This window comes from Balaenoptera musculus, chromosome 10 (genome assembly GCF_009873245.2).
Source record: "Balaenoptera musculus isolate JJ_BM4_2016_0621 chromosome 10, mBalMus1.pri.v3, whole genome shotgun sequence".
Taxonomy (NCBI): domain Eukaryota; kingdom Metazoa; phylum Chordata; class Mammalia; order Artiodactyla; family Balaenopteridae; genus Balaenoptera; species Balaenoptera musculus.
In genome coordinates, this window is record NC_045794.1 from 101,238,679 (window position 1) to 101,264,387 (window position 25,709).

General features: G+C 58.1%; 1 protein-coding gene and 1 non-coding gene across 9 annotated transcripts in view; one reads left to right on the forward strand and one right to left on the reverse strand.

The window, feature by feature from the left end:
* CELSR1 (cadherin EGF LAG seven-pass G-type receptor 1) overlaps positions 1-25,709 on the reverse strand; it is a 149,315-nt gene that overhangs the window by 21,790 nt on the left and 101,816 nt on the right. For all 8 annotated transcript variants that reach the window (XM_036864896.1, XM_036864897.1, XM_036864900.1 and 5 more), the window contains exons 6-20: positions 23,071-23,228; positions 21,814-21,977; positions 21,231-21,356; positions 18,611-18,777; positions 14,851-15,036; positions 13,706-13,819; positions 12,660-12,834; positions 11,928-12,069; positions 9,647-9,767; positions 7,742-7,925; positions 7,149-7,250; positions 6,390-6,484; positions 5,764-5,973; positions 4,347-4,530; positions 2,702-2,845 (exon numbers count right to left, since the gene is read on the reverse strand). In XM_036864896.1, coding sequence (XP_036720791.1) covers positions 2,702-2,845; positions 4,347-4,530; positions 5,764-5,973; positions 6,390-6,484; positions 7,149-7,250; positions 7,742-7,925; positions 9,647-9,767; positions 11,928-12,069; positions 12,660-12,834; positions 13,706-13,819; positions 14,851-15,036; positions 18,611-18,777; positions 21,231-21,356; positions 21,814-21,977; positions 23,071-23,228 — 2,272 coding nt within the window. The remainder of the gene's footprint in view (positions 1-2,701; positions 2,846-4,346; positions 4,531-5,763; positions 5,974-6,389; positions 6,485-7,148; positions 7,251-7,741; positions 7,926-9,646; positions 9,768-11,927; positions 12,070-12,659; positions 12,835-13,705; positions 13,820-14,850; positions 15,037-18,610; positions 18,778-21,230; positions 21,357-21,813; positions 21,978-23,070; positions 23,229-25,709) is intronic.
* TRNAG-CCC lies at positions 20,006-20,078 on the forward strand. Its single transcript has one exon. It is a non-coding gene; the product is annotated as a tRNA-Gly (tRNA).

Here is a 25,709-nt window from a genome sequence, read left to right on the forward strand (position 1 = left end):
CATCCACCGCCCAGTACGCGCTGCCCAGAGCACAGGCTCCAGGGGGGCAGGCGGCGGAGCCCTGAGAGTTGGGTTCTGGGAGGGGCGACATGTCTGGGGGAGGGGAGGACAGGAGCAGAGCCGAGGGGGCTGGAGGTGCAGTGGGGGAGGGTCTCCCCTCTGCCCCCGTGATGGGGACGCCACACACCTTTCAGGCCCTTCTGACCCTGCTCAGGGCCGTGCTGGTCAGCGGCTGGTTAACAGCACCGCCTAGCCTCACTCAGGCTGGTCAGTGACGCAGGCTGGTCCTCGACACTCTGGCTTTGGGGTCAGCAGGGAGGCGGCTGCAACTGCCGCTAGGGCTGCTGTTTTCCAGGGTTTGGCTGAGAGCTTTTGGGAAGGTGCGGGAGTCACCACCCACTCTCCCGCTCTGGCTGGCCCGTCACCCAGCCGGGCTGTTCTGGCTCTTCCTCTGGACGAGGGCAGTGCAGGCTGTGGGCTTCCTGAGTGGAGGGCCCGATGCCCCCCCCACCGGCTGGGGGATCCTCCCAGGCCCCCACCCTGACTTGAGTCAGACGCCTCCCTGTCGAGGGCCCGGACTTGACGAGCCGACGTCATCATCTTCAGCAGCAAGTGCGTCTAGCCGCTGCCCCTCCTGTGAAGTCCCACAAAGCGGGGCCCCATAGGGACGCTGGCTCGGTGCTCCCTAAGCCTCCCACCGCCTGCCTCCCCTGCCTCTGTTCAGCCGCCCTGGGCCAGGCTCCAGGCCCCCTCCTCCAGCAGGCTGTCACCTCCCGGGGGCATCAAGTGAGAGGCTGCGGCGGGGACACCAGACAGCACCCCGCAGCGGGGTGGCCTCTCGGGAGCGTGTCATGACCCCAGAGCCCACACACCCCTTCCCCGTGTCTGCTCCTGGCCCCAGACACATCGATGGGTCTAAAGCCCCAGTTTCTTCCAGGACTCGACTGGCCCATCGTGTCTCCAGCTAACCAGTCAGCCAGCAAGTGGGTACCGGAGGCCCCCCTTGGGCAAAGCATCCAGGGGTACCTCACCCAGTAGAACAGGCAACACGCACACACGCTGCCTGGGCCAAGGGCTGGAGAGCCTTCCCAGGAGGGAGTCAGGGCAAAGAAGGGATCTGGGCCAAGGGGAGAAGGTCAGTGTCTGAGGAAGGAGGGCGTAAGCCTGGCGAAGCCCGAGGGGGCGGGTGAGAGGTGGGCAGAGGCTCGGAGCCAAGCCCCAGGGCTGACCCCCAGTGGATGCCTGAAACTGCAGATATTACAAACACTATTATATACTATATTTTTTCCTATACATACACACCTATGATAAGGCTTAATTTGTAAATTAGGCACATTAAGAAAACAACAATAACCAATAATAAAACAGAACAATTACAAGTATACACTGTATTAAAAGGTATGAGAATGTGGTCTCTTTCTCTTTCTTTCAAAATACCTTATTGCACAAACTTAATGCCTTTTCCATCTTCACTAAGCACTTACCATGCACTGTGGCTGTAACTTTTGCAGTTTTAGTTGCAATGGCAAACTAGCTTAAATTTCTTTTTCCTTCCTCACAATTTCACAGATAGAAGATCCGTTCTTACTGTGGATCTTAGCAACCGCAGCGTACGATTTTTCTTTCCTTACTAAGTCGAGAATTTTCGCCCTTCCACGTAAAGGAAGCGCTTCGTGGCTTCCCTTTGGCACAGCTGAGGTGCCAGCATCACTACTTTTGCTCTGAGGTCGTAATATCAGGCAGATAAGGGTCACCAGAACACAAGCCCTGTGATAACTTCGACAGTCGAGCTGATCACCTAAGTGACCAATGGGCAGGGCTACGCTGAACAAAGGGACGACTCACACCCCACGTGGGATGGAGTAAGTTTGCAACGAGCTACTCAGAACTGGCACGCAATTTAAAACATGAATTGCTTATTTCTGGAATTTTCCAGACCATGGTTGACCTTGGGTAACTGAAAACTCAGAAACCACAGATAAAGGGGTGACGGCTGTATATCGCTATTCTGAGGACGACTCTGAACAAAACACACTGCTGAATGTTGAAAACCCAAATCAATCCCAAATAAATACAATTTGTAAGATGGGGTCAGTTGTCAAGCTTGAGCCTACACCAGTGTAAAACCCTCTTTAAAAGTTTTTAAGATGCCTGAATAATACCCATGTAACTGACAAAACGAATTTACTAAAACCCTTCAAATTTTTAACTGTCCGTTACAGAATTTTATGTCTTCAAACTCCAACCTTGGGGGAGACATTTTCAGTAGCTTACGTGGATCTGTGAAAAAATACTTTAAGAAAATTCAACGTGTTTAAGTCGTGCGGTACTAGAGTCCTAACCCAGGATTGGAGAACTGCACAGAGACGACTCTGGTTTGGTTTTTGGGGGGTCGGGGAGGAGTGTAAAAATTTTACATCCACGGAGAGGCAGCTTTTCACTGCACAAGGAAGACAACCTCACGCACAATTTAGGTGTTCACTCGTTCATCACATTGTAAATTAGCCGAAGTTTTCTAAGGAACACCCTACCATTGCCTTTCCGTCTGACGCCAGCAAACGGGCTGCTGGATGCAGGGCAGATGCGCACGCGCAGGTGGCGCTACGACGACGGCAGACCCACTCCCCCTGCGGCACCACGGAGGCCCGCCCTCCTCCACCTGCCGACCCCAAGGGCAGCCGTCATGTCTCAGTGGCTTTACCTTTCCTCTCGGGTGGTCTGAAGAAGTCCTCCGAGAAGAAGACCGAGGACTCCAGGTCTTTGGGGACCTCGCCCCGCAGGTGCTCGAACCGCGGCACCCGGGCTCCCGTGAAGTTCAGTTTGTCGAAGACGTCGACGGCGAGAACTGCGGGGACAGGCGCCTCCATCACACGCGGCTCCCAACCCCTCCCGCGGAGAGCCTGCCCGGACCCGTGCCGTTTTCAAACCGACCAGGACAGCTGTCCCCGATCACCTTTAAACAGAACCTACCTCCACTTCCTGCTGAGTCACACAGCCCGGTGCCTTACCGGGGGTCTCGGGGAACTCAGGAGGCACCCCCCGGCCCCCCCCCATGGGCGTGTCATTTCCCTGCCGCTGTGTCCCTGCCGGCAGTCAGCCCTGCAGGCTCCAGGGCGACCCCCCAGGTCTTCCCACTGAGTCATTTTTCCAACACCCCCAATACAAAGGACGCCCTCAATTCACTGCACAGGCAAGGGCTGTGCTCCCATCTGAGGCGCTGAGGACCAGGGTGGGTGGGAGCCCTGGAACACGGGAGGCAGGGGCCACTGGCCCCAAGGACTGGGAGGATGGAAAGGGCTGGCCTGTGGCCCGAGCACAGGGAGAACCAAGAAGGAAGCTCTCGGCCCAGTGCAGGGGCGATGGTCCCAACCACAGGGCATCAGAGAAGGACACTGAGGGGTGTGCGGGCAGAGGCGGGCCAGAGGCTTGGCCGGGACCTGCCTGAAGTCTCTGGAAGGGGCTGGGGGGCAAGGGTTACACCAGGTGCCCGCAGGCGCCCGTGTCCTGTCCGTCCCCGAGAGTCTGCGGGCCAGCTCTGCCAGACCCTCTCTCGGGACAGAGGCCGGAATGCCGGGAGCTCACCCTTCCGTCCTGCCCCAGTGATGACGGGGTCCCAAGCCCACCTTCCCCCCAATGCAAGGCAGGTGGCATCCTGGGCTCAGGTGGGCCTGGGAGGCGCAGACCAGCCCGAACATCTTCTGGTCGGGAAGTGAGGGCCCCTCCCTGGGAGCCTGGGAGTTCACGGCAGGGATGCCGCCGCACCTGGGTTAAAGGCTCAGGCCCTCCTGGCGACAGATAATCGGCTAACTCAAGGGGCGATTCCCCGGGAAGGGGCAATCCCTGGGTCCTGCCCGAGCCCCCATGGGGGTGCTAAGTAAACAGTCACGGGAGGAGAAAACCAGCAGCCCCCGCCTGTAGGACGGGCCCCCGCTCCAGGGACTCTGCTGCTGTGTCTGGGTGGGTAGGGCTGGTTCTACCACCAGGGCTTCCTCCCCAGGAAGGGAGCCGACTGTTCAACCCCCGACCCCCGAGCAGCACGTCCTGGGCCCCCGGGGTGACTCGGTCCACAAGCGCTGGCTCTGCTGGTGGCTCGGCTCCCGGCCCAGGGAGGGGATTCCCCCTCCGCCAGGTGCCAGGTGCCTGTCCCCGGCCCTCTCCCAGGGTCTGCGCCTCTGGGGGAGCCTGGAGGCTGGACCTGCCGCCGGACCCTCCAGCCCACGTCCCCGGGCAGCCCCACACCTAGTTCTGAAGGCAAGGGGACCACCAAGGTCCTGCCAGCGTCAACCCTTCTCCCAGAGACGGGCCCCGGGGTTCCACCGTCCCCCCCGCCGGGCCCACAGCCTCACTCATGTTGGGGGTGACGATGACGAAGGGCCGCAGGTAGGTCCTCCGCAGGTTTCGGGCCACGTTGCTGAAATAGGCCTCGAAGCGCCTCAGCAGCTGCGCGGTGCCCCCCTCGCTCCGCTGGATCTGCTCCCACGCGGCCCTGGTGCCCGGGGCCAGGAGGGCGCTGCCCGCCTGGACGACGTCCTGGTCAGACAGACAGACGGACAGACAGCGCTCAGCTCATGTGAGCGGCTGGCCGGCGCAGGCCTGGCTGACACGCTGGGGCCCAGGCTCCAGAGAGCCTTTAGGTCTTAGGACCAGGCCGGGCCAGGATCAGAAACCGCGAGAGGCTGTGCTCTCATCTCCAAGGCAGGAGACACGTGTCGGGGGAAACCGTGCAGAGGGTTTCACCGTGTGCACCCCGAGACACAAAGGGGAGCAGGCGTGCGGGGACGCCCCCCGTTACATCGGAACCCCCAGCCCCACCAGGAGAGCCTGGCCTGGGAACGGCCGCCCCGTCGCTGAGCCCACAGCAAGGCCGCCGAGGACGCGCCGCGGGTTCCAGTTCGGGAGATGCTCCGCCCTGAACGCCTCGGATGAACAGGGGGCAGCGCGGGGAGACACTCGGGCGTCACGGGGACTCGGGGGCCACAACCCAGGAAACCAGGGCGGAAAACTTCTGTTCGCAAAGAACCGAAAGTGGGAACAAACTCCCTGGGCCCGAACTCTCAGACCTGGATTGAAATACGGGTGCGGGAACACTGCCAAGGCCCTGAGGGCTCCGCACGGACAGGGGAGGTCCCCGGGGGCTCAGTGTGGACGGGGAGGCCTTAGAGAGGAGTGAAGAGGAAGCACGAGGCAATGCCATGCCTCACCCACACCCACACCCCTGGCAGGAGCAGTTTATAAACCGGATGAATGGGCCTCCTCACCAGTTATGCTAAACAGACACGTCTCAGGGGCTGATCACTTAAAGACAAAACAGGACCGTCTCTGCAGCAGGAGGCATCAAGCCGTGTGAGAGCAGGACCTCAGAGTTTTGGGGGGGTCCTGGCGCCCCACCTCTTACGGGTTGTGTGCCCTTGGTTCCCTGTGCCTGAGCTTCCTTAACTGTAAAGCAGGGCGACAGCTGAGCTTCATACAGGATGTGTGTGGGAGTAAGTGGGTCGATTCCTGTAGCCCCCAGGACACTGGTGTGCACGCAGGGGTCAGGTGACAGTGGCACCTCTGTCATCACCGTCAGGTCTGTCCCTTTGCCAAGACGCTCCTAACACTTGGAAACCCTTTTGCTGGTCACTGAACTGGCCTGGGCTCACGTCTGAAAAGGGCAGTCTGGCCCTGAGGATACCGGGCCAGATGACCTTCCACGACCGAGCCAGGGCCCCCGGTCCAGCTCACCCCTGGACGTGTGGGGCTCTCTGCCCGCCGCCTTCCTACCTCGTGGAAGTCGGCGTCCCGCGTGGCCGCCAGCTCGAAGCCCTGCTCGCTGCTCTCATGCAGCAGGACGCGGCCCAGCAGCTGGTAGGCCGTCCGCACGTCGTTGCCGAAGAGCGGGTCCGTGTGCCGCGTGGCGTTGCGCAGCGCCTGGGCCAGCCACAGGGACCGGTCACCGTCCATCCGCGTCGCGTTCCGGCTCAGCTTCTCGTTCTGGGTCGGGGAGCAAGCGCCACGTCGGCCCTGGGCCCTTCCCCTGACTCAGAATCCACTACTTTCCAGGGGAAATACCCTTGTCAGAAGAGAACTTTAAAAATCCCCAAGCCCCGAAATGAACTTGGGCTGATGGCCGTGGCACAACAAAGGAGGGTCTGTCAGGCTAAAAAGCACTTGGAAAAAGACACCAGGTGGAAGAAGGGAGAGAGTATGACACTGTGAGTCATGGGCGGATGGCAGGGTGGGGGGCTCGGGCATGGGGACTCTTGAGTCTGCAGAACCAGACGCAGGGTGGGGTCTGGAGAGGGAGGAGGACATGGCTGCCGCCGTGCCCCGAACAGATGTGCTGTCCCCGGGCCCCGCCCAGCCTGGAAGCCCACCCTCTTCCTGCACGTCCCCAGGGTGCAGCCTACCATGGCTTTGAGGTCCACGAAGGAGACGGTGGTGCAGTTAAAGAGCTCTGGGGGCAGCCAGCCCTTCTCCCCGCTGCAGTGCCGGACCGCGTTTCCTGGGGAACAGAGAAGGACCCGCCAAGCCCGAAAGCTGAACTGTGAATGAACCCCTCGACTGGCCCAGGGCCAGCAGGTGCCATAGCCACGAAGCCAACACTGCTCTTCCCTCAGACCCGGGGACACGCTGACAGCTGCCTGACACTCACAACCAGGCCTTACCGTTGGCCTGAGCTGCCCAGCAACTACGGGTGGACACCTGAGCGAGTCCGTGAAAAGAGAAATCGGCTGAGTGGTCCATCGAGCAGCCACCGTGTCCGCATGCGCTGCAAGCCCACCCGGATCCCACTCCGGGCTGGCGCTTTCTCTGCACTGACTCACCAGACCTCCCCCGGCCCCCTGCAGCCGGACGCAGCTACCCTCCCAGTTTTACGATGAGGCCAATGCTGTGAACGGTGAGGCAGCTTGTCCGAGCCTCCCCCCCACCGTCCCCATCCCAGCCACTAGGCTCTTTGTATTTTCATTGTGCTCTTTCCAGGTTTTATCATTTACGACTGAGGAAAAAGTTATCTTATCCCCCCGATCACTTTGGCTAAAGGAACTATTTCAACACGGAACATCCGGTGAGTTCCGACGCCTCGGCCGGCTCTCCTGCAACCTGAACGCCTCTGTCTAATGTCCCGCCTGGAATGGATGCCACAGGCCACACCCCGCGGTACTTACCCACAGACCCTTTAGGGCACGGCACTGCGGCCGGCTGCCCGAACTTGGTCTGCGGCCACCAGATGCCAGCCTCAAACGCTCTGGGACAGCCATTGTAGATCACTGGGGTACGGAGGGAAGAAGGCGCTCAGCCTGGCACATCCGTGCACACAGACGTGCAGCGTGCTAGACACGCTCCTCCGGGACGGAGGCCCCGCCCCCACCAAGAACCGGACCCCTCGCATCCCCCCATCGGTGTTAGAACGGGCAGGGGGGGTCGCAGGCTCTGACCCACGCCTCCTGACGGGCCAGTGGACAGAAGGCCAAGCAGACACAGCTGGACCAGGAGGCTGTCAGGCGCCCCCACCACGCCCCAGGAGTGTGTGGTGCACAGACATGCACACACACGCACACGCACACACACGCAGACACACACATGCACACGCACACACGCACACACGCAGACATGCGCGCACACACATGCACATGCATGCACACACACACATGCACACACACGCACATGCAGACACACGCACACACACAGACACATACATGCAGACACACAGTGGCCTGTCCCCGCCATACAGCCTGAGAGGGTCAAGGGCAACGCGGACCTTCGCAGCCGAGGACGGTGACCTCGGCGAAAGGGTTGTCGCAGCGGTTGCACTGGCGGCCAATGACGCCGGGCTTGCAGTTGCACTGGCCAGTGTCCATGTCGCACGCGCGGCTGTGGGAGCCGTGCGGGAAGCAGTCACACGGCAGGCAGGTGTCCTGCCCCGGGGGCCTGTAGTAATTCTCCTGCAAGAGCCAGAAGCAGAGGCTGGACGTCAGACACCGCAGACAACCTACACCTGGAGGACGTTTCCTGAGCCACGTCAGGGTTCCCGCCCGGCTCCCTGGCCTCCTGGCTGTCCTCCACCCACGGCCTCCAGGCCAGCGGCGTCTGGGGCCCCCAGGGCGGACGGGGCAGGTGTGTCCTCCAGGAAAACACGCTCTCTCTCACATCTCAGCAAACACTCACCGTGAGCCATCATCTGTCCTAAAAAGGATCAGAGATTCAAATGGAGATCTATGCACAAGGGTACCAGGAAGGCTGCTGGAGGTGTTTCTTTTTTTAATTGTGAGAAATTAGAGCCACCCGAACATCTGTCGTTGGGCAGGGCGAGCTGATGGTCAAGAGCATGGGCTTCAGTTCTGGAAAGTCCTGGATTTACACCCAGCTTGGCCATTCACTGGCCACACTGCCCTTGCCAGGACACTTGGCTTCCCAAGGTCCAAGGGTCCCCCGCTGAAAACTGGGACAGGCTGTGACTTGGGCAGACTCGTGGCCAGTGACAGAGGCTTCTGTGTCAGGCAGGGACACGGAACTGTCCCACAGGGGGCTCCAACTGTGTGTCTTTCGGTGCCCGAGGAGGCACTGCATGTGAGCAGTCGCTCTGGGAGGGCACACGGTATCACTGTCACTGTTTACGGTCCTTTCTGCATTTTCTATAATTTTTGATGAAAAAAAAAAAAAGACCCTAGGCATGCTTCCCCCAAGTACCCTCCTCACTTTCCTCCTGCCCTGCCCCCCACCAATGCCATGACCGCCATCTCACACCACGTGGTTTGTGTGGTCCTGATCTGCTAGGGCCCTTATGATCTTTCAGGTGACATTGGAGGCACAGTGGAGCGCGCGGGACACGATGCATGTCAGACAGGGCGCCGGGGAGCATCAGAGGGCGCCATGACGGCAGGTTCCCCTCTTGGGTCAGCAAGCCTGGCCGCGGGACAGCGCGTCCCTCCGAGCGGCTACTATTACACACAGAATTTTCCTTTGGGCTTCAAGTTACCGGCAGCTCACGACAGTTGTCGACACAACATTCTGAAGGTACGTGGAGTTTTCTGGGAGGCCCAGAGGGCCGGGGTTCCCTGTGCTTTGGTCTGAGAACACTGCGGCTCTGCACGAGGAGGACAGGCACCCAAGGCGAGGGAGTGGGCAAAGCTTTTCGTATTTTAAATGTTGGTCGTCACTGGGGACTTCCCTGGTGGTCCAGTGGCTAAGACTCCGCACTCCCAATGCAGGGGGCCCGGGTTTGATCCCCGCAGGGAACTAGATCCCACATGCTGCAAGTAAGAGTTCGTATGCCGCAACTAAAGATCCCGCACACGGCAACGAAGATCCTGCGTGCCGCAACTAAGACCCGGAGCAGGCAAATTAATTAATTAAATATTTTTTTAAAATGTTGGCCATCATTGAGTGGTTTGATAAAAGACCAGGAAAATGGCCAACCAGGAGAACCATGTTTGGTGACGAAGATGAGTCAAACTCACAGAAATTGCTTGGTTTCCCGTGACCGTGTGTGGGGCTGAGCCAGCTTACAGGTGAGAACCTGTAAGCTGGGTTCACCCACGGTGAACCCTGTGAGTGCCCAAGTGTGTGTGTGCTCGTGTCCAGGTAGACGTGTGGGCGGGCGTGTGCGTGTGCACGCCCCGCTGTCTCCCTGGGTCCCTGCTGTCCGCCCGCGGCCAGGCCTCACCTTGCACTGGCACTGCCCGTTGGTCTTGTTGCAGTCGGGGTCGAAGCCTTTGCTGACAGCACAGTGGCAAGGCCCGCACACAGGGTTCCCCCACCAGCCTCTGGGGCACGGAAGGTCGATCCTGTTGGGAAATCAGATGGCAGACGGAAGGTGTACAGAACTGCCCTTCTTGGAACGAGAGGGACGATGGAGGCCTGGGCCTTGGCTGGACCAGTTCTGGGCACCTCCCGCCCCCGAGTGGTCTGCTGCCCCCTTGCTGCCCCCACCTGCAGGACTTAGCATGTTATGACCTATGCCCAGCCTTCCGGGGCCCCGCATCTGGAAGGGTTCTACCTACAATACTGTTATTTTAAGATAATCTGTTTGCTCACTTTTTTCTCCCACCTGCAAGATGCAGGTGAGCGCCCTAACCCAGCTTCCTAGGAGCACCACGTCAGTAAGTTCTCTCCGCTCAGCACCCCTGCACCGTGACGCCTGGCCCACGAGGGAGGGCGCTCAGGGACAACTGACCCAAGTGTCAGACTGGCTCTTCACCCAGCCCCACCCAGCGCAGACCGAGCCCAGCCGCCCCGGGCAGCCTTCTCCCACGTCCCAGGCATCTGCCAGCACAAGACCGGTGGGACCGGCAGCATCAGTGCTTCCCAGGTCCCCTGGGTCAAACGCTGACCACATCCCCACGGATGCTGGGAGCAGCCTTTCCGGGGATGTGGGGCCTGCTTCCGTCAGCTCAGAGCAGCCCTGGGCTGGACACGGCGGGCTCAGAACCGTCAGACCTGCCCAGTCCTGCCCTCTTGAGCTGCCCGGGCAGACGCTGAGACAGGCGACCTCCACGGTGACGGTGACGAGGCCAGGCTCCTCCCTGCCCCGCCCGGTGCCGTCGCCCTATGCCCACTCCCCACCTGACCGCTCACTTGAGTGTCCGCTGCTGACCTGTCTGCCTGGGGATGCCCCCCGGGTGTCCTTCAGGCTCCGCAAAATGAAACGCTGCCCTGCGTTTACTATCCTGGCTAACGGCGTTCCATCCGCCCGCCTGCCAGCCATCAACCTCTCCTACTCACTTGTTCACCTAACCAGCAGTTATTAAGTACTGACTGTGTACACACTAGGGGCATAACAGCGACCAGGATGGGCTGGGGCTCCAGTCTGGTGTTGATGGATCTACATCAACAGTGTGGGGATCCCAGAGGCTTGGTGTCATACCCCTTCTCGCTCTCTCCTCAGCCCTGCCTTGCGGGCATCGCCAGCCCTTGGGGGCGCCGCACGGCCTCCCAGCTGGTCCCTTTGCCTCTGGCTTCCGTCTGCTTCCACCACACTCCACCTGCGAGCTGGGGGCGCTCTGACACCCAGACCTGATCCTGCCCCGTTTCTGCAGGGCCCCTGTGGCCTCTACAAAGCCGAGCTGTGTTCCCGGTTTGCAGGCAGGCCCTCTACCCAGGCCTGTGCGTCTCCCCAGCGCAGAACATGCTGGAACAGCACGCGCCAGCTCTGCCCGGGACCCACCCGCTGAGCTCCTTAGACCGGTCTCATCCCATCACTGCTCTCCAGCCCTGCCCCCTTGGTGTCCCCCTGGAACGCCCCCTCCTTCAGCTTCGCTGACTCCCAACCTGCCATCATCCAACGGGCTGTGCGGTGCTGAGGGCGGGGGCTGCATCTGGATCATGGGTGGGGTTACAGCACACACTCCGGTCCCCAGTGGGCAAAGAGCAGAGCGAGGTGTCCCGGCCAGGTGGCGCAGGCTGGCACCACGCGGCTCCTGCACCAGGACGGCCTGGCACCGGCCGAGGACCATCAACCTTGACTGCATCACCTCCCAAAGGAGCTGGGGTCTTGGTGTGTGAAGTACCTCGTGGTCCCACCTGGGAGAAAGTGCTCTACCTGTGATGACTACACACCTGGACTGCGGGGGCCTGGAGAGCAAGATGCTCCCAGTGAATTACACCAGGACTATGTGCACAGCAGAGACGATTGCCACTCCCGACTTGAAAGATAAAGTGTTTTCTGTAATTACACTCATCTTCCCGTATCCCAGCGACTGCCTGCTCTGTGCACAGCTGGACTCTTGATAAATGAGTTGTGCTGTGCGTTTCTGGGGTGGAAACACGCTCAGGGGGGTTAGTGTGAGATGCCCAACCGGATTCTCGTTTATTTCATGCCAAATTGAAAAAAATATGTCCTTGTTATCCTGAACCATATGTATTTGGGGGTTAAATAGCAAAGAGGAGAGAACAGGTCAGGAGGAGAAGTAGCCACGTGGACCCTGAAAGCGAGGGCATACTCTCACCTGTTCTCGCAGTAGTGCCCGTAGTGGCCGGACCCACACTCACACACGTAGCCCTGCGGGGAGTCGGGGCTGTGCACGCAGGCTGCCACGTGCTTGCAGGGGTTCACATGACACGCGTCCACACACTTCCTTCCAAAGTACCCTGCGGGGACAGGCCAGCGTTAGCCCACCCCCGAATCCACCTCTGGCTTTGCGAGTCCGCTTTCCGGAGCGACACCCTCTGTGTTAGGATGTGTTAGCAATCTGAGGCTTCCTCAAGCCTCGACTTTCCATGCTACTCTGCAGAGGAAAGTGGCAAAGCCCCTCAGAGTCACGGGAAGCACGAACACGCGGGGGCTCAGACCTGGAAATGCAGAGATGAGGGCCTGCCTCCCAGGCCCCCCGGGAGGGCTCACAGCGGGTGGGTACCAGCTGAGGATAGCCACAGCACCTCAAAATTCAGAGGCAAACACTGAACGTATTATTTTTTAAATGTGCGCCTTTCACAAACTCTCCCTCATCTCAGTATGCGCCCTGAGGATCCAACTGGGAGTGTCCCCTGTCCCCCAAGTGAAGAAGAGACAGGACACAGGGCCACTCCTTAGTTACAAAACAAAGCTCAGGGCGCCCCAGACCCCCAGAGAGGTGATGGAGGAGCCACCGCCCAACTCGGCTTCCCACAATGTGTTTTAAACACCAAAGGCGTTGCCCTCCACCGACGGGCACCAGGAAAGGGGGGCTGTGGGCGCCCACCTCTGTCGCAGATGCAGGAGTAGCCGTCCCAGGTGTCGTGGCAGTGGCTGTGCTGAGGGCAGGGGCTGGAGGAGCAGGGGTCCTCCACGTCACAGCCGTCCTTCACCCTGACCTTGAGGGCATCGTTCATGTTCAGCGTGGCGATATTGGTGGCCGTCTCCCCCATTCTCACACCCTGCGTTAAAAAAGGGCAGCCAGAGTTGGTGCTGGGGCCTTGGGGCTGGAGGAACCCCAGAAGGTAACCAGGGGTTAAGAGAACCCCGAATTCTCTGGGGTCCCTTGTTTTAAAAGCTACGCCTCATTTATCGAAAGGGCTGGGACTGGTGGGGGGATGGCAGGGATGAGGGGCACTTCCGCTCCCCCCAGGTGTGGATCCCAGGCAGGGGGACAGGCCACCCGGAATGAAGACGGAATGATTCCATATTCCGATAATTCCATGGTGAGGGTCACGGAGAAAAAATAATGAGGACGATGGGCGAGCACGGCCGCTGATGAAAGTGAGCAGGGGGTGGGTGCGCCGAGGGCGTCCCGGGTAGAGGGTCACCCGTGCCAGGCACCTCGGGGCCAGATCACCCGGGGGCGGGGCGGGGGCGCAGGGGAAGGGACTAAGGATTTATTTCCCTGCAGTGGGGCTGGGGTTTGGGGGCGCAGGCAGAAGCAGGGAGACATGAGCTCAACTACTTTATAAACAGCTCACTCCGGCTGCTGCTAGAACACCTGGTCTAGGGGACAAGCGCGGGACCCGTCCAGGTGAGCACGGGGGGTGGGGAGGGGACGGGATGGGGCTGGTGCCGGCAGCGAGGGGCAGGTTCTGGAAGTGACGTGAAGACAGAGCTGCAGGGGGCCGGCCGTGGCGTGGCTGTGAGGGGAACTCGAGGGGAAGCGTGGGAGAGGAGGGCTCTAAGTGGGGTTTGTTAAAGCTGGGTTGGCGATTAGAGAAGTTATTCGTTTACTGAAAACTAACAGGATGACCAAGGACACCAACTGCGGTGCTGGCCGTCCCTGAGCAGGACGCGGTGGGCCAGGGCCGGGCTAGGGGAGGGTACCTGCATGCAGCCCCGGAAACCGCGGCGCACCGAGACCTTGTCTTCAGACACGCCACCCACGATGAGGCTTCTCATCCTCAACCCAGGAAGCTGGTTCCCGATCTGCACCGTGTCCTGTGCAAAGAGAGGGGCTGCATCCACCATCTGGAAACATCTGGCTGGAAAGAATGCGCTCAAAGGCTAAAATGCAGTCACACCGGCAAGCTCCTCACAGCCTGAGGACGTCTGTGCCTCCAAACAGAGGGCCCGGCTCAGCCTTCTCCGTGGAGAACACGGCTGTTTGTGGGTGACGGGCAGGGCGCAGGAAGCAGTCAGAGGACCTGTGTCCATGTCCCAGCCCAGCCAAGATGGGCATCTCGGGGGATGAGGGCAACCCTTCCACCTCTGTCGTGGGCACCGCCAACAAGCCACTGCGTGAAAAAGCTTGACAAACTAGAAAGTGGCAGCAAGCGGAAAACACGTCCACAGGGGCAGGAATCTAGAAAGGTCTCAGCTGGATCCTTAGGCTCAGGAAGGTACACACGTAGAACACGGCAGTTTATTCTCAGAACCAGGTGTTAAGATGAGCCTGGACTCCAAAAGCACTCAGGAATCACAAGTAGCCCCTTAAGCGTGTGGGGGTCCCATAAATATGCCTCCTGTTACCTGGCTGCAAACCCTGGAAATCCAGTGGGGTTCAGCAAGCGTCCTCTGAGTCGCCCTGCCTGGAATGCCACCTGCCCATCTGGGATGCGCAAACCTCTCTGGCGTCCCACAGCCCCCTCTGGAACCTGGATCTCATTGCTCCCCCCCCCATATCCATCTCTGTACCCCGAGGCACAGCACTGAGTGTGCAGCTGTGGCACAAGCCAGCTTTGCTAAAAGAAACCTCTGCTGAAGGCACCGATGGCATCACGATGGGACGCACAGATGGACCAAGTCCAGCGCCTGACACCAGGAGCTGACCATCTGGAAAGGGGATGAGGTGCAGATTCCAGTGACCTCAGCATAGGAGGAACATGAGACCCGAATTCAGGGAAGCCCAGAAAGCGCTTCCTCAAATCCACAAGGGCTCTGGCAGGGCCTGGCACCTGGAGGGGTCGCTCTGTTTTCCCACAGGCCCGGGGAAGGGGTCTGTTCCAAAGGGGGTACAGGTGCCCACTCACCTGGTCCACACCATAGTCCAAGGTCATGACTGCCAGGTACTTGATGTCTTTGCCCTCCTTGGCACTCTTCAGTTCTATCAACAGGTGGTGCCACTCCCCGTCAGTCACGCGTGACCTGGACAGTCTCATGGACACCACATCCGAGGGGCCGTGGGACACCTCAAACTGGATGTAGTTGTTCAGGATCTGTAGGATGGGGAGAGCTGCACTAGTCATTGAGGAGATGATGACAAAATACAAAATACGTTGCAATCACTTAAGTAACAAAGCCACGCAAACACTTACCACAGGGCACCGGATCAAAGATGGACTTAAAAATTAGGCAAAGTTTAATTTGCCGTTGCCTGTAACACTCTTCAGAATTACAAGCCTTCTTCTATGGTAAGAAGTGTCGAACGTTGACAGAGGTCAAGTAAGATAAAGCCCATTGGACTTAAGTAAGGGGAACAACCACAGATTCAGGTGACTACTGGGCTCTTATTTTTGGATGTAAATGTTTCATCTTATGAGACAAGATTCAGGCCACCATGATCAAATATATGAATGAAAAAACAGAAATCAGGATTATAACTGGCCTAAGATGTTCACGTTTTAAGAGAATGTAGCCGGGGCAATGCTGAGATCATGTTTCCCTTTCCCCAGTGAAGGACTGGGTAGTTTGGACCAACCCTCCTCCTGAGAACACCTAGGAAAACGAGACAAAATGTTAAAGCACACCTGTCTGAGGCATCAGAGTGACCCAAGTCCCTGCAAGTTACAGAAGCACGACCAGGGAGAAAATGGGAATCTGCAGAAATAAGCTTAGTGCTTTGCCATATGGTTGTCAGCGGGTTCTGGAAGGCACAGCTGAGGCTGATAGCTGTGCAAAGCTTTCTTGGTTCATGAGGCTGGGAGGAGAGACACTGGAATTCAGAGCCTGCCCAGGGTAAGGGCTGCCAACCAGAAGCAAACATGGGGGATGTGACACCACCACCTTAGTTTCAAATTCTCTCTAGTTTTTCAACACGATGCCCAGCACTCAATCACAAATAACCAAGTACATGAGGAGACAGAGCAGTGTGCTTGAAATAGACCCATGGGAATCCAGACGAGAGAATCATCAGACACAGACTTGAAAATAGTAATGGGAACCACAGAGCTTTCAAGGAAACAGATTCAGGTACCAGTAGACTCTTATTTCTGGCTGTAATTTTTCCATTTCATGAAATTAGACTCAAGCTACCAAGTTTAAATACATGTAAGATTGTAAATCAACTATACTTCAATTAAAAAATACACGTGAGAAACATAAAAGAACAGCGTTGTGACTAATCTAAGATACTCATGTTTAAAGATAACTTCAATCTAAAGAGCAGATAAAAAAAAAAACTATTAGTGCACTGGTTAAAAGAGACACGCCTGAAATATAAGGAAACAGAAATGTTGAAAGGAGAAAGACAGAAAAAGATACATCACGTAAACACCAGCAAAAAGAAAGCTGGTGTAGCTACATTAATATGAGACAAAGTAGACTTTAAGGCAAAAATAATTATGAGAGATAAAGAGGATTTTCATCATGATAACAGTCAATATTCCAGAAAGATAAAACAATTCTAAATTTGTATGTACCTAATAACGTAGCCTCCAAATCTACAAAGCAAAAACTGACAGATCTAAAAGGAGTAAGAGATAAGCCACAATCAAGGTTGGAGATTTTTAACTCACCTCTCTCAGTAACTGAGCAAACAGACCCAAAAAATCAATAAAGATATAGAAAATTGGAGTGCTACATGAACAAACGTCACCTACTTGACACAGAACGCCACAGAATACAACTGCAGTGCACACATTCTTTTCAAGTATAGGTAGAATATTCACAAAAATGACTAAATGCTGGGCTCTAAAGCAAGTCTCAACACATCTCAAAGGTCTGAAATCATACCACGTATGTTCTCTGACCTGCAATTATGCTAGAAACATCAAATCATTTACTAGAAAATGCCACCTGTTTGCTGAGAGGTATACTTGTGAATACCCGATGGGTCAAAGAAGAAATCACGATGGAAAATAGAAAATGTATTTAGCTGATTATAAAGACAATGCAACTAATAATGTACTTTGATTTTTCACCTCAATCAAGAGTCAACTGAAGAGGATAATTTTTCACCTTTTTACATTTTGTTTCCTTTCATTCCACAGAAGTCTGAGTCAACTCATTAATTTCCCTGGCCATTCTCTTTCGCTGTCCTTGCTAACAAAACCCCAAAGCCAGCAGACCAACAATGAAGTGACGGATGTCTACAAACAAAAGCAATGCCTGCAGAATGACCCCAGGACAGTGGCAGTTAACTACTCACCACCTTAGACCTGTCACTGGATTTATGAGAGGCGTTTACAGCAGCCAGGTTTTCCCACTTGACAGTGAAGGTGGACTTAGGGCGCCTAAGAGCAATCACCCAAACTGTTTGGGCTGTAGGATGACTATGTACCTTGCCTGGCCTGCTGTGGAGGCCGGAACACCTAGACTGCTGCACCCAGAGCTCACGGGGCCTGCAGGAGGCCTGCATTCCAAAAACGCCATGTGAAAATAACCCGGAATACACCTGTAATCCCCAGCTGACCAGCCTTTGGAAGCTGCCCTGAGGCGGCCTGCTGGGTGGCCACTGGGGTCTGGTGGATCCCCCCGAGGTCACCACTCTTGCCACCCAGCCTTCCACAGGGAGGGGCTGGCCACAGTTCCTGGCAAAAGCCCTTCATTTTTGGATTAGCTGCCCATAACGTAATTCCTCAAACAATATGGGAGTTTGTGGCTTTGGGTGTTGTTCCACTGAAAGCGTACTTTTTTCCGACACAGACCCCACTGCCAATGACAACCTGCAAGCTCCCATTCATCACCTGAATCAGCCAATTTAATTTGTTCCAACAGGGAAACCACCACAGAGGAAAGTACTATCCCCGGGCAGAACTGTGCCTGCCAAGTTCTGGCCCAGAGCTGGCTCCTGGGACCGCCTGATGAACTGATAAAATTACTGGTTAATAAGGGATAAACAATGACGGCTGTAATTATCCCAGAGGCACAAACTGCACCTTCAGTGCAACCCAAACGGGCCTGCGCTGGAGACACTCCTGAGCAGTGATGTGGGGGAGGGGACAGGTGAGGGGTGAGGGGGCAGGTGAGGGGGGAGGGGACAGGTGAGGGGTGAGGGGGCAGGTGAGGGGTGAGGGGGCAGGTGAGGGGTGAGGGACAGGTGAGGGGGCAGGTGAGGGGTGAGGGGCAGGTGAGAGGTGAGGGGACAGGTGAGGGGTGAGGGACAGGTGAGGGGTGAGGGACAGGTGAGGGGACAGGTGAGGGGTGAGGGACAGGTGAGGGGGGAGGGGACAGGTGAGGGGTGAGGGGGCAGGTGAGGGGTGAGGGACAGGTGAGGGGGGAGGGGACAGGTGAGGGGGGAGGGGACAGATAAGGGGTGAGCGGCAGGTTCGAGAAGAGATGGGGGTCCCGCCTGGGCTCTGAGCCCCCAGCCCCCACCCAGGCAGGGTTAGTCAGGCCTCCCTGGGGCCCCGTCCTCATCTATCTGTTGCCAGGCATTGAGGTGGTCACCTCCTCCTCCTCCTTCCCACGCGGGGACCAGCAGCAGGTGTGGGGAGACAGAAGAGACCAGGTTCCCCGCACATGCATCGGGAAGGCTAGGCTTCGGGGCGGCGCTACGTGAGCCTCCGGCTGCAACACTCAGGTGCACACCTGCCCTGCGGGTGCTGAGAGTGGGACGTGGACCTCACTCACCTGGAGATGGAGCCTGGAAGACACGCCCGCCGTGGCCTCCATCAGCACGCCGTCCTCCTTCCTGGTCCGGAACATGAGCCCCAGGTACCAGGGCACGGAGATGGTGATGTCCAGGTCGCTCCAGGACACGACGCTCTCCCCGCTGAAGCGCTGGGGGTGGGGCATGACTGTGGACACAGACATGGGGACCTCCCCAGATCAGACGGGCCTCTGAGAATCTTTTTTAGCTGTCGGGGACTGGACAGGCCCCCAAGGAGGGGGAGGGAAGAAACCCTGGGCCTCTCTCATTTTAACGCAAAGGCCGGTGTCAGACTTCCGTTCGTACAGCACTAACCCTCTGAGTCCAGGAGTCGTGGGCTCTGCAAAAGCCCACCCCCCACTAGGGACGCAGGCCACCTTCCTGAGCAGTCAGGCTGAGGCCTGGGGGTTCTCAACCTCGGCCAGTGTACAGTAAGGGGCTCTCAGGCAGAGTGGGACAGTCCAGGACGCCCGGGCCCAGTGGAGCGGCCCTGTGTGCCTGGCCTATCTGTCCCGCCCCACACCTGCCGGGTTGGGAGCCCGGGGGCCTGAGCAGGGGCCGTACGGAGGGTGGGCTCCTGGTGGGACCGCGTGAGCCCGCAGTGAACCCTGCACACACACCTCACCCTGCAGGCCGGCCCGCCGTCAGCTGGTGTCTGGGGTGGATTTCCAACCCTCAGGCACACAGGCCACTGTGTCTCTGCTCCTGGTGACGGGCACAGAGGTGGAAAGGCTGCGGGCCAGCCGAGGGCTCCCAGATGGTTTGGGGGGGACCAGGGAGGTGGCAACAGGGGGGGACCAGCAGCCTCATCCAATCTGTCACACTTGGAAAAACTGTGGACGCCAGACAGACCAGTAGGCAGGGTGACGCTGAGTCAAACCAGCTCCGTCACTTCGCCTCCAGAGTCCTGCGTGTCACAGGCACCAGGGAGGGACAGACGTCTGGCCCAGCCCGGAATCTCACCCCAATTCCTCCACGAGGGACGGCAGTTATCACCACGGGTGTTAAACAGCACAGGGCATGCCAGGTGGGGACCACCTTTGGGGGCGACTCAGCCCCGTGAGCACCGGCATCTGTTTCCTGCTCTTACGAACCCAAACCCCAGCAGCTGTTTTCTCTGGCACAGCTGCAGCCGGACTCTCGGCCTCCATAACAGGAACTCCATGGGCGTGGATGGCCCCGCCGGCGCTGTGTCCACCCGGGCCTCTGCCCCTCCCTGTGACCTGAGCTTCCTGCACCCGGTGATCAGCGGGGGTGGGCCTAACCTGTCCACAGGGCCTGCACAAGCCCAGCCCACCTGCTGCCCGGAAAATAGACCTTTGGGGCCTTGAAAGGTGCCCAGTGCTTTGCGTCACAAAGAGTCAGGCCCTGGGACTTCCCTGGTGGTCCAGTGGCTAAGACTCTGCACTCCCAATGCAGGGGGCCCAGGTTCGATCCCTGGTCGGGGAACTAGATTCCGCATGCTGCAACTAAAGATTCCGCATGCCGCAACTAAAAGATCCAGCACACGGCAACGAAGATCCTGTGTGTTCTCAACGAGACCTGACGCAGCCAAATAAATAAGTACATATTTAAAAAAACAAAAACAAGAACAAAAAAGCAGGGCCTGGCCGGTAACTGTGTCCCAAGCAAGGACTGGGGATGTAATACAATTCCACGTCACGTGTCTCAGCTCCATCACTAACAGCCCTGGGCAGGTGGACCGCCCAGCACAGGTAAGCTGCCCGCTGGCTCCACCCCTTTCACCTGCACTGATGGAACGAACTTTGCTCTCCTCCAGAACACTCTGTCACAGGTTCCACCTATTTCTGCTTCAGTGACTCCTTAGAGAATCTCAGGAAAGCTGTGGTCCCCACCCTCCGAAAAAGACACTCGGACCCCCCAGCCCATCCTGTGGGGCACACGGGCCGAGGTGAGGAGCGTCTGACTTCTACGGAGAGGCCGTGGGTTGCAGGCCAGTGAGCGGCTCCAGGCAGGACTTCTCCTGGCCGTTGACTCGCTAATGAGCTCCGGGCATCTCCAAGGTGGATCCGGGGAGCTCGCCCAAGCTTATCTGGCCTCAATCTCCCCCTTTTGGTTTACCTTAAAGCGCATCAGTGATTTTTCAATGATGACAGTTATTTAATACTATGTTGCTTCAAAATGAATGAATGAATTGTTTAAAACCTGCCAGTGTCTACAACTACAGGGGTGGGGTCAGGGGAGAGGCCCAGGCTTTGATGCCCACAACGCAATCCAGCGGGGAAGCAGGCAGCTGGAGGAGCCCCTGGGATGCTGAGAAGGGGCATGGGGGCGTTGGCCCCGGGGAACTGGCCCTTCAGGCCTCAGGGTGCCCGTGAGGAGGCACACAGCCACCGGGAGGCCCCGCCAGGCCGCACCTCGCTTCTCTGACCTTCATGGACTCCCAACCTCACGCTGGCCCTGCTCAGACGAGGGGCTGTGCCCTGCAGACCCGTCCAGGACCCCCAGCCTCTGCTCTACCGTCACCCACCATGGTGCCCCCACCAGCCCGCTCCCCACCAGGACACAGGCCTGGGTACACACGTGCCACCAGCGGCTGGCGGCCCCGGGCACCCAGCACCCACGGCACCAGGCCCTCACCTTGCTCGCAGTTCTTCCCGCCGAAGCGGAGCGGGCACTCACACAGGTACGTGTTCCAGCTGCTGACACAGGTGCCCCCGTTCTGACACCAGGTCCCATCGCAGAAGTTCCTCTGAGCAGCGCAGCCTGGAAACAGAGGGCATTGCGTGCTCTCAGAGCGGGAAACAGAGGCAGAGCGTGACTCAGGGGGACTGTCCCTGTTTCCTAGCTCCGACCCACGTGCTGGGGAAACACCCCCTGTGGACACAGCCGGAGGCAAGGCGGGCAGGCCTGGGACCCTCTGGGGCTGTCAGAACCTAAGGCCTGACATGGCATGGAACGCACTGCCCACGTCCGGAGACCCTGGGCCTCTGGGCCATCCCACCCTCTGGCTCGTGGGGTCGTCTGGTGACCGGCTCAAGACCCTGGGGTTGCGTGTCCGGGTCAGCGGCAGGCCCGCCCACAGCTTCACCACCGCTCCAACGCTGCAGGACCCCAGACCCGAGAGCAGCTGGGCGCACACAGCTCAGCCCCCCAGGATGTGGAGGGGGCCCCTCCCGCGTGGCCGCCGCAGCCCCACGATTCCCCGGGCATCCTGCCGTACCTGCCCTGGTGCCGTTGTTGGCGATGAAGCCGGCCATGTCCACGTTCCTGCCGTCGATGGACAGGTTCCGCATGCAGCCCACAAACTGCCGGTTCTGCACCGGGAAGTCTTCGGGCAGGTTGGGGACGCCCCCCAGGAGCAGGGGGCCTGTCAGATCCAGGGACCTGTGGAGGCGACACCAACCTCTGGATGGCCGGGCGGCAAGAGGAGCCCCGACGCTGCTGTAACGTCCCAGGGGCCTCTGCCGCAGGGCACGCTCGTCATCCTGACCGTCAATAATCCAACGGGTGCAGAGGCCAGGGAAGCAGGCGGCCAACAGGCCCAAACACACGTGTCAGATCCTACTTCCGGTGCCACCACCGGCTCGCAGCCTCTCTGCCCCTTGTGTCAGCTCCCGACCAACTGGAGGTTTTGGGTGACCGCCCGAGTCCTGACTGCTGGCCGGGCCGGTCCACACCAAAACAGGACGCCACCTTCCTCTGGCCTCTAATGGCCTTGAGGGGCGTTCACAGCAAACTAGAACCCTGGCTCTGCAGGAGCATTGGCATGGCTTTGGGCAAGGAGCTGAACCGCTCCAGGTCACAGCTGTCCCATCAGTAAGATGGGCGCGTCCCACCTGCATCACAGCTGCGGGGAATCCGATGACAAAGGTGTATTTCACACCAGACGCTCAGGACAGACCAGGTTCTTCTAACTGGTAGGCCAGGTTCTTTGAACTGTAGACCAGGTTCTTCTAAGCTTATTAAACATCCCACCAAAACACAATCAGGGATGAGTCCAGCATGAACCTTTACTCTGAGATTTGAAGCTGGCATTACAAACATCCATGTCAGCATTTCTCTGACCCGAGTTAGGATGGGCCCTGGGGACCTCCAGATCCACATGGTGACATGGCCACTCTGATCTAATGGAGGGGATTACTGACTGAACATGGAATCACAGGGACCAGCACTTACTGGAACAAAGTCAGGGACCCTGTGGAGACAGGGCTGGGGATGGCTTCTGGGGTCAGCAAGCCGGCCGTCACAACCCTGGGGATGGCCTGGCCACTACCTTGGCAGATGATTCTAAGGGGACTTATTCTAGAAGGTTCTAATGTGTTGGAGGGAAGGGGAGGGAATGTGACTCCAGCCCAGATTGGGGCTGCCAGGGCACTGGGTCCAGAGTGCCCTGTGTCGGGGTCCTGACCTGGGCGGCCCCTTTTGGAGCAGCGGCCATGGGGGATGGACACCAGGGCCCGTCTCCTGGGACACTCACTTTTTAGAGCCACTCTGAGTGCCCTGAGCGGCACAGCTGTAGTTCCCAACGAAGCTGCCAAAGCGCACGGCCACGGCCGTGTCACAGTCGTCCACGGTCACCACGGCCACCTTCTCTCCAGACGGCCCGTGGGGCAGGCCGAGGCGGCCGATGTTGGGCTGTGGGAAGAGAAAGCACGGAGGCGTCAGCGTGTTCTCCCACCAGCGTCCCCGACTGATTCCCCAGCCCCTGCACACGTCCCCCGACCCGTGGAGGGTGAGAGGCCCCCTGGCCTCGTGTTGAATTAGTCCCCAAACCAGCTGTACTGGATTAACAGTGAGCCCCCCAAATTTATGTCCTTCCCAGAACCTCAGAATGTGACCTTATTTGGAAATAGGCGTCTTGCAGATGTAATTGGTTAGGATGAGGCCATATCGCAGTAGGATGGACCCTAATCCAATGTGACTGGTGCCCTTATAAGAAAGACACAGAGACAGAGACACAGGGAGACATCGTGGGACAACTGAGGCAGAGACCAGAGTGATGCTGCCACAAGCCAAGGATGCCAGCACCCCCAGAATCTGCACGAGACGAGAAGGACCCTTCCCTAGAGCCCTCGGGGAGCCCAGCCCTGCAGACACCTTCATTTCCGAACTGGGAGAGAATACATTTCTGCTGTTTTAAGCCCCCCAGTTTGTGGATTTTGTTACAGCAGCCGACACCAAAGCCCCAGGACCCCTCCTTCTGAATACCTGATTCTGCCTGTGAGTCCAAGCACGGGCCAGACCATGTCCACGCACTGCCTCACCAGGCTCCTGCCCGCTCCGGGCTCCTGGGGTGCAGACTGCCGGGCCTGCAGACGGCCCCCCGCCTCCCCCACCCAGCGTGGTGCTCCCCAACTGGGCCGGGAAGCTGGCGACCGCCGGTGCGCACAGTCACCCCTGGGCTCACGCCCTTCCTCACCCAGGGATGACCCTCCAGTCCCTTTTGCTGGCCCGAGGTCAACCACCCTTTCTGCCCCCAGACCAAGCCCCCCCCCCGCCCCCCAGCTTCCCCCCTACGCCCGCCAGATGTCCCTGCGGTTCTCATGCACTCAGTCTCCCTGCCCAGGGCTGGTTACGAGAATCCCTCTGGGATCAGCGACACAGGGTGCAGCCTGCCCACTTCTGGAAGAAGCAGGTTCCCCTCTTAAGGAGGCTGTGGTTCGCATCCAGGGGTCGACCCTCTCTCCCCAGGCAGCCCGCCCGTCGTGGGCATCCCTCACCAGCCTCCTGGCCGCCCTTTGAGGACACCGGGCACATCTGCCCAGACAGCCCTCAGCCTCCTTCTAGCAGGGGACGTGGAGCCTATTCGCACCGGCCACGTAATGTGGGACAGGCTCAATGTTCCAGACCTGCAGAGGGCGGGCTCGGGCTCAGCCAGGCCCCTGGACTTCCTTCCCCACCTGTACGACCTAGATGACAAGACCTGCATTCTGTGAGGTGGCCTGTTGGTTAACCCAGATGGTGCACGTGAAGGGCCACCAAGCCTCACCATCCGCACCCAACACGCAGTGGCCCCCTTTCTCCCCACGGAGAGAACACTTTCTCCCAGTCCCAGCACGGCCCTCCCATCACCCATACAAACAAGGGCCTAGTGCCTCCACGTGACAGCTCTCGGGTCAGGTCGAGTTTATAGCTTGATGCAATTTGATGCTTCTTTATAATAATATTAGAAACGGGGAGTTGTAAAAACATAGGGAATTTAATTAAATCATCCTCAAGGTCTTTTAACAGGGAAATAACAACTGCACGATTCATTCCAAACCATCAGTTTTTTAACAGGAACAAGGAAGTATCCATTTGATTGAGGACCCTGGGCTGAAAGGCAGGACGTGGAGCTTTTGGTAACGGGAGCTCAGCCAGGCAGCCAAGGTGTGTGACTTCAGGAGGCCTCACTCACCCTGGCGGTGTGCCCTGGAGTTGTGCAGTGCACAGCCTGCACCACTGTACCTGGCAACCCCACCTGGGCCTTCTGCTTCCCCTTGGCCAACCATCTGACCTGGACAAGGCTATCACTATATCTCAGTCTCTCTGTGTACAGGATAAGGATTTAATGTTAGAATACCCATCCTCTCGGTGTTACAGGGACTTGGAGGGTGACATCAACATGAGACACAGGAGTCTCCCTCAAACTCTTCTCAGGTAAATCCGAGGGAGGCTTTTACCCTGCCTCCTGACATTCCAGCTCACGGATAATCCTTTCCATTTTCTTTTACATCAGTTGATGAGATCACAAGGTCGGCCAAGCTATATCCTTAAAGATTTCACCGTTGGTTAAGCAACAGTTAGATAAGTATAAAAAATAATCTGTTTTCTCCCTCTGTAATAGCAGCCCGCATTAGAGAACACGTCCAAGTGCTCATTATGGGACACTTAAGTATTAGGTGCGATCCGGGGGAAAGAACCGTCCCTGAGCTGTGCGAGCCCCGTATTATCTTTACAATTCATAATTTACGTTTCTGGGGATGGGTGTGAGCCTTCCAGAGGAAGGACATAAACAGCATTTATACTTGGGAAGCTTTACTGAAACGAAGTTGCTGTTTACACAACTGCAGTTGTTGTAAATGGCACCTCATAATCAACAGCTCAGAGCCACTCAGAGCCACGGGATTCAAGCAG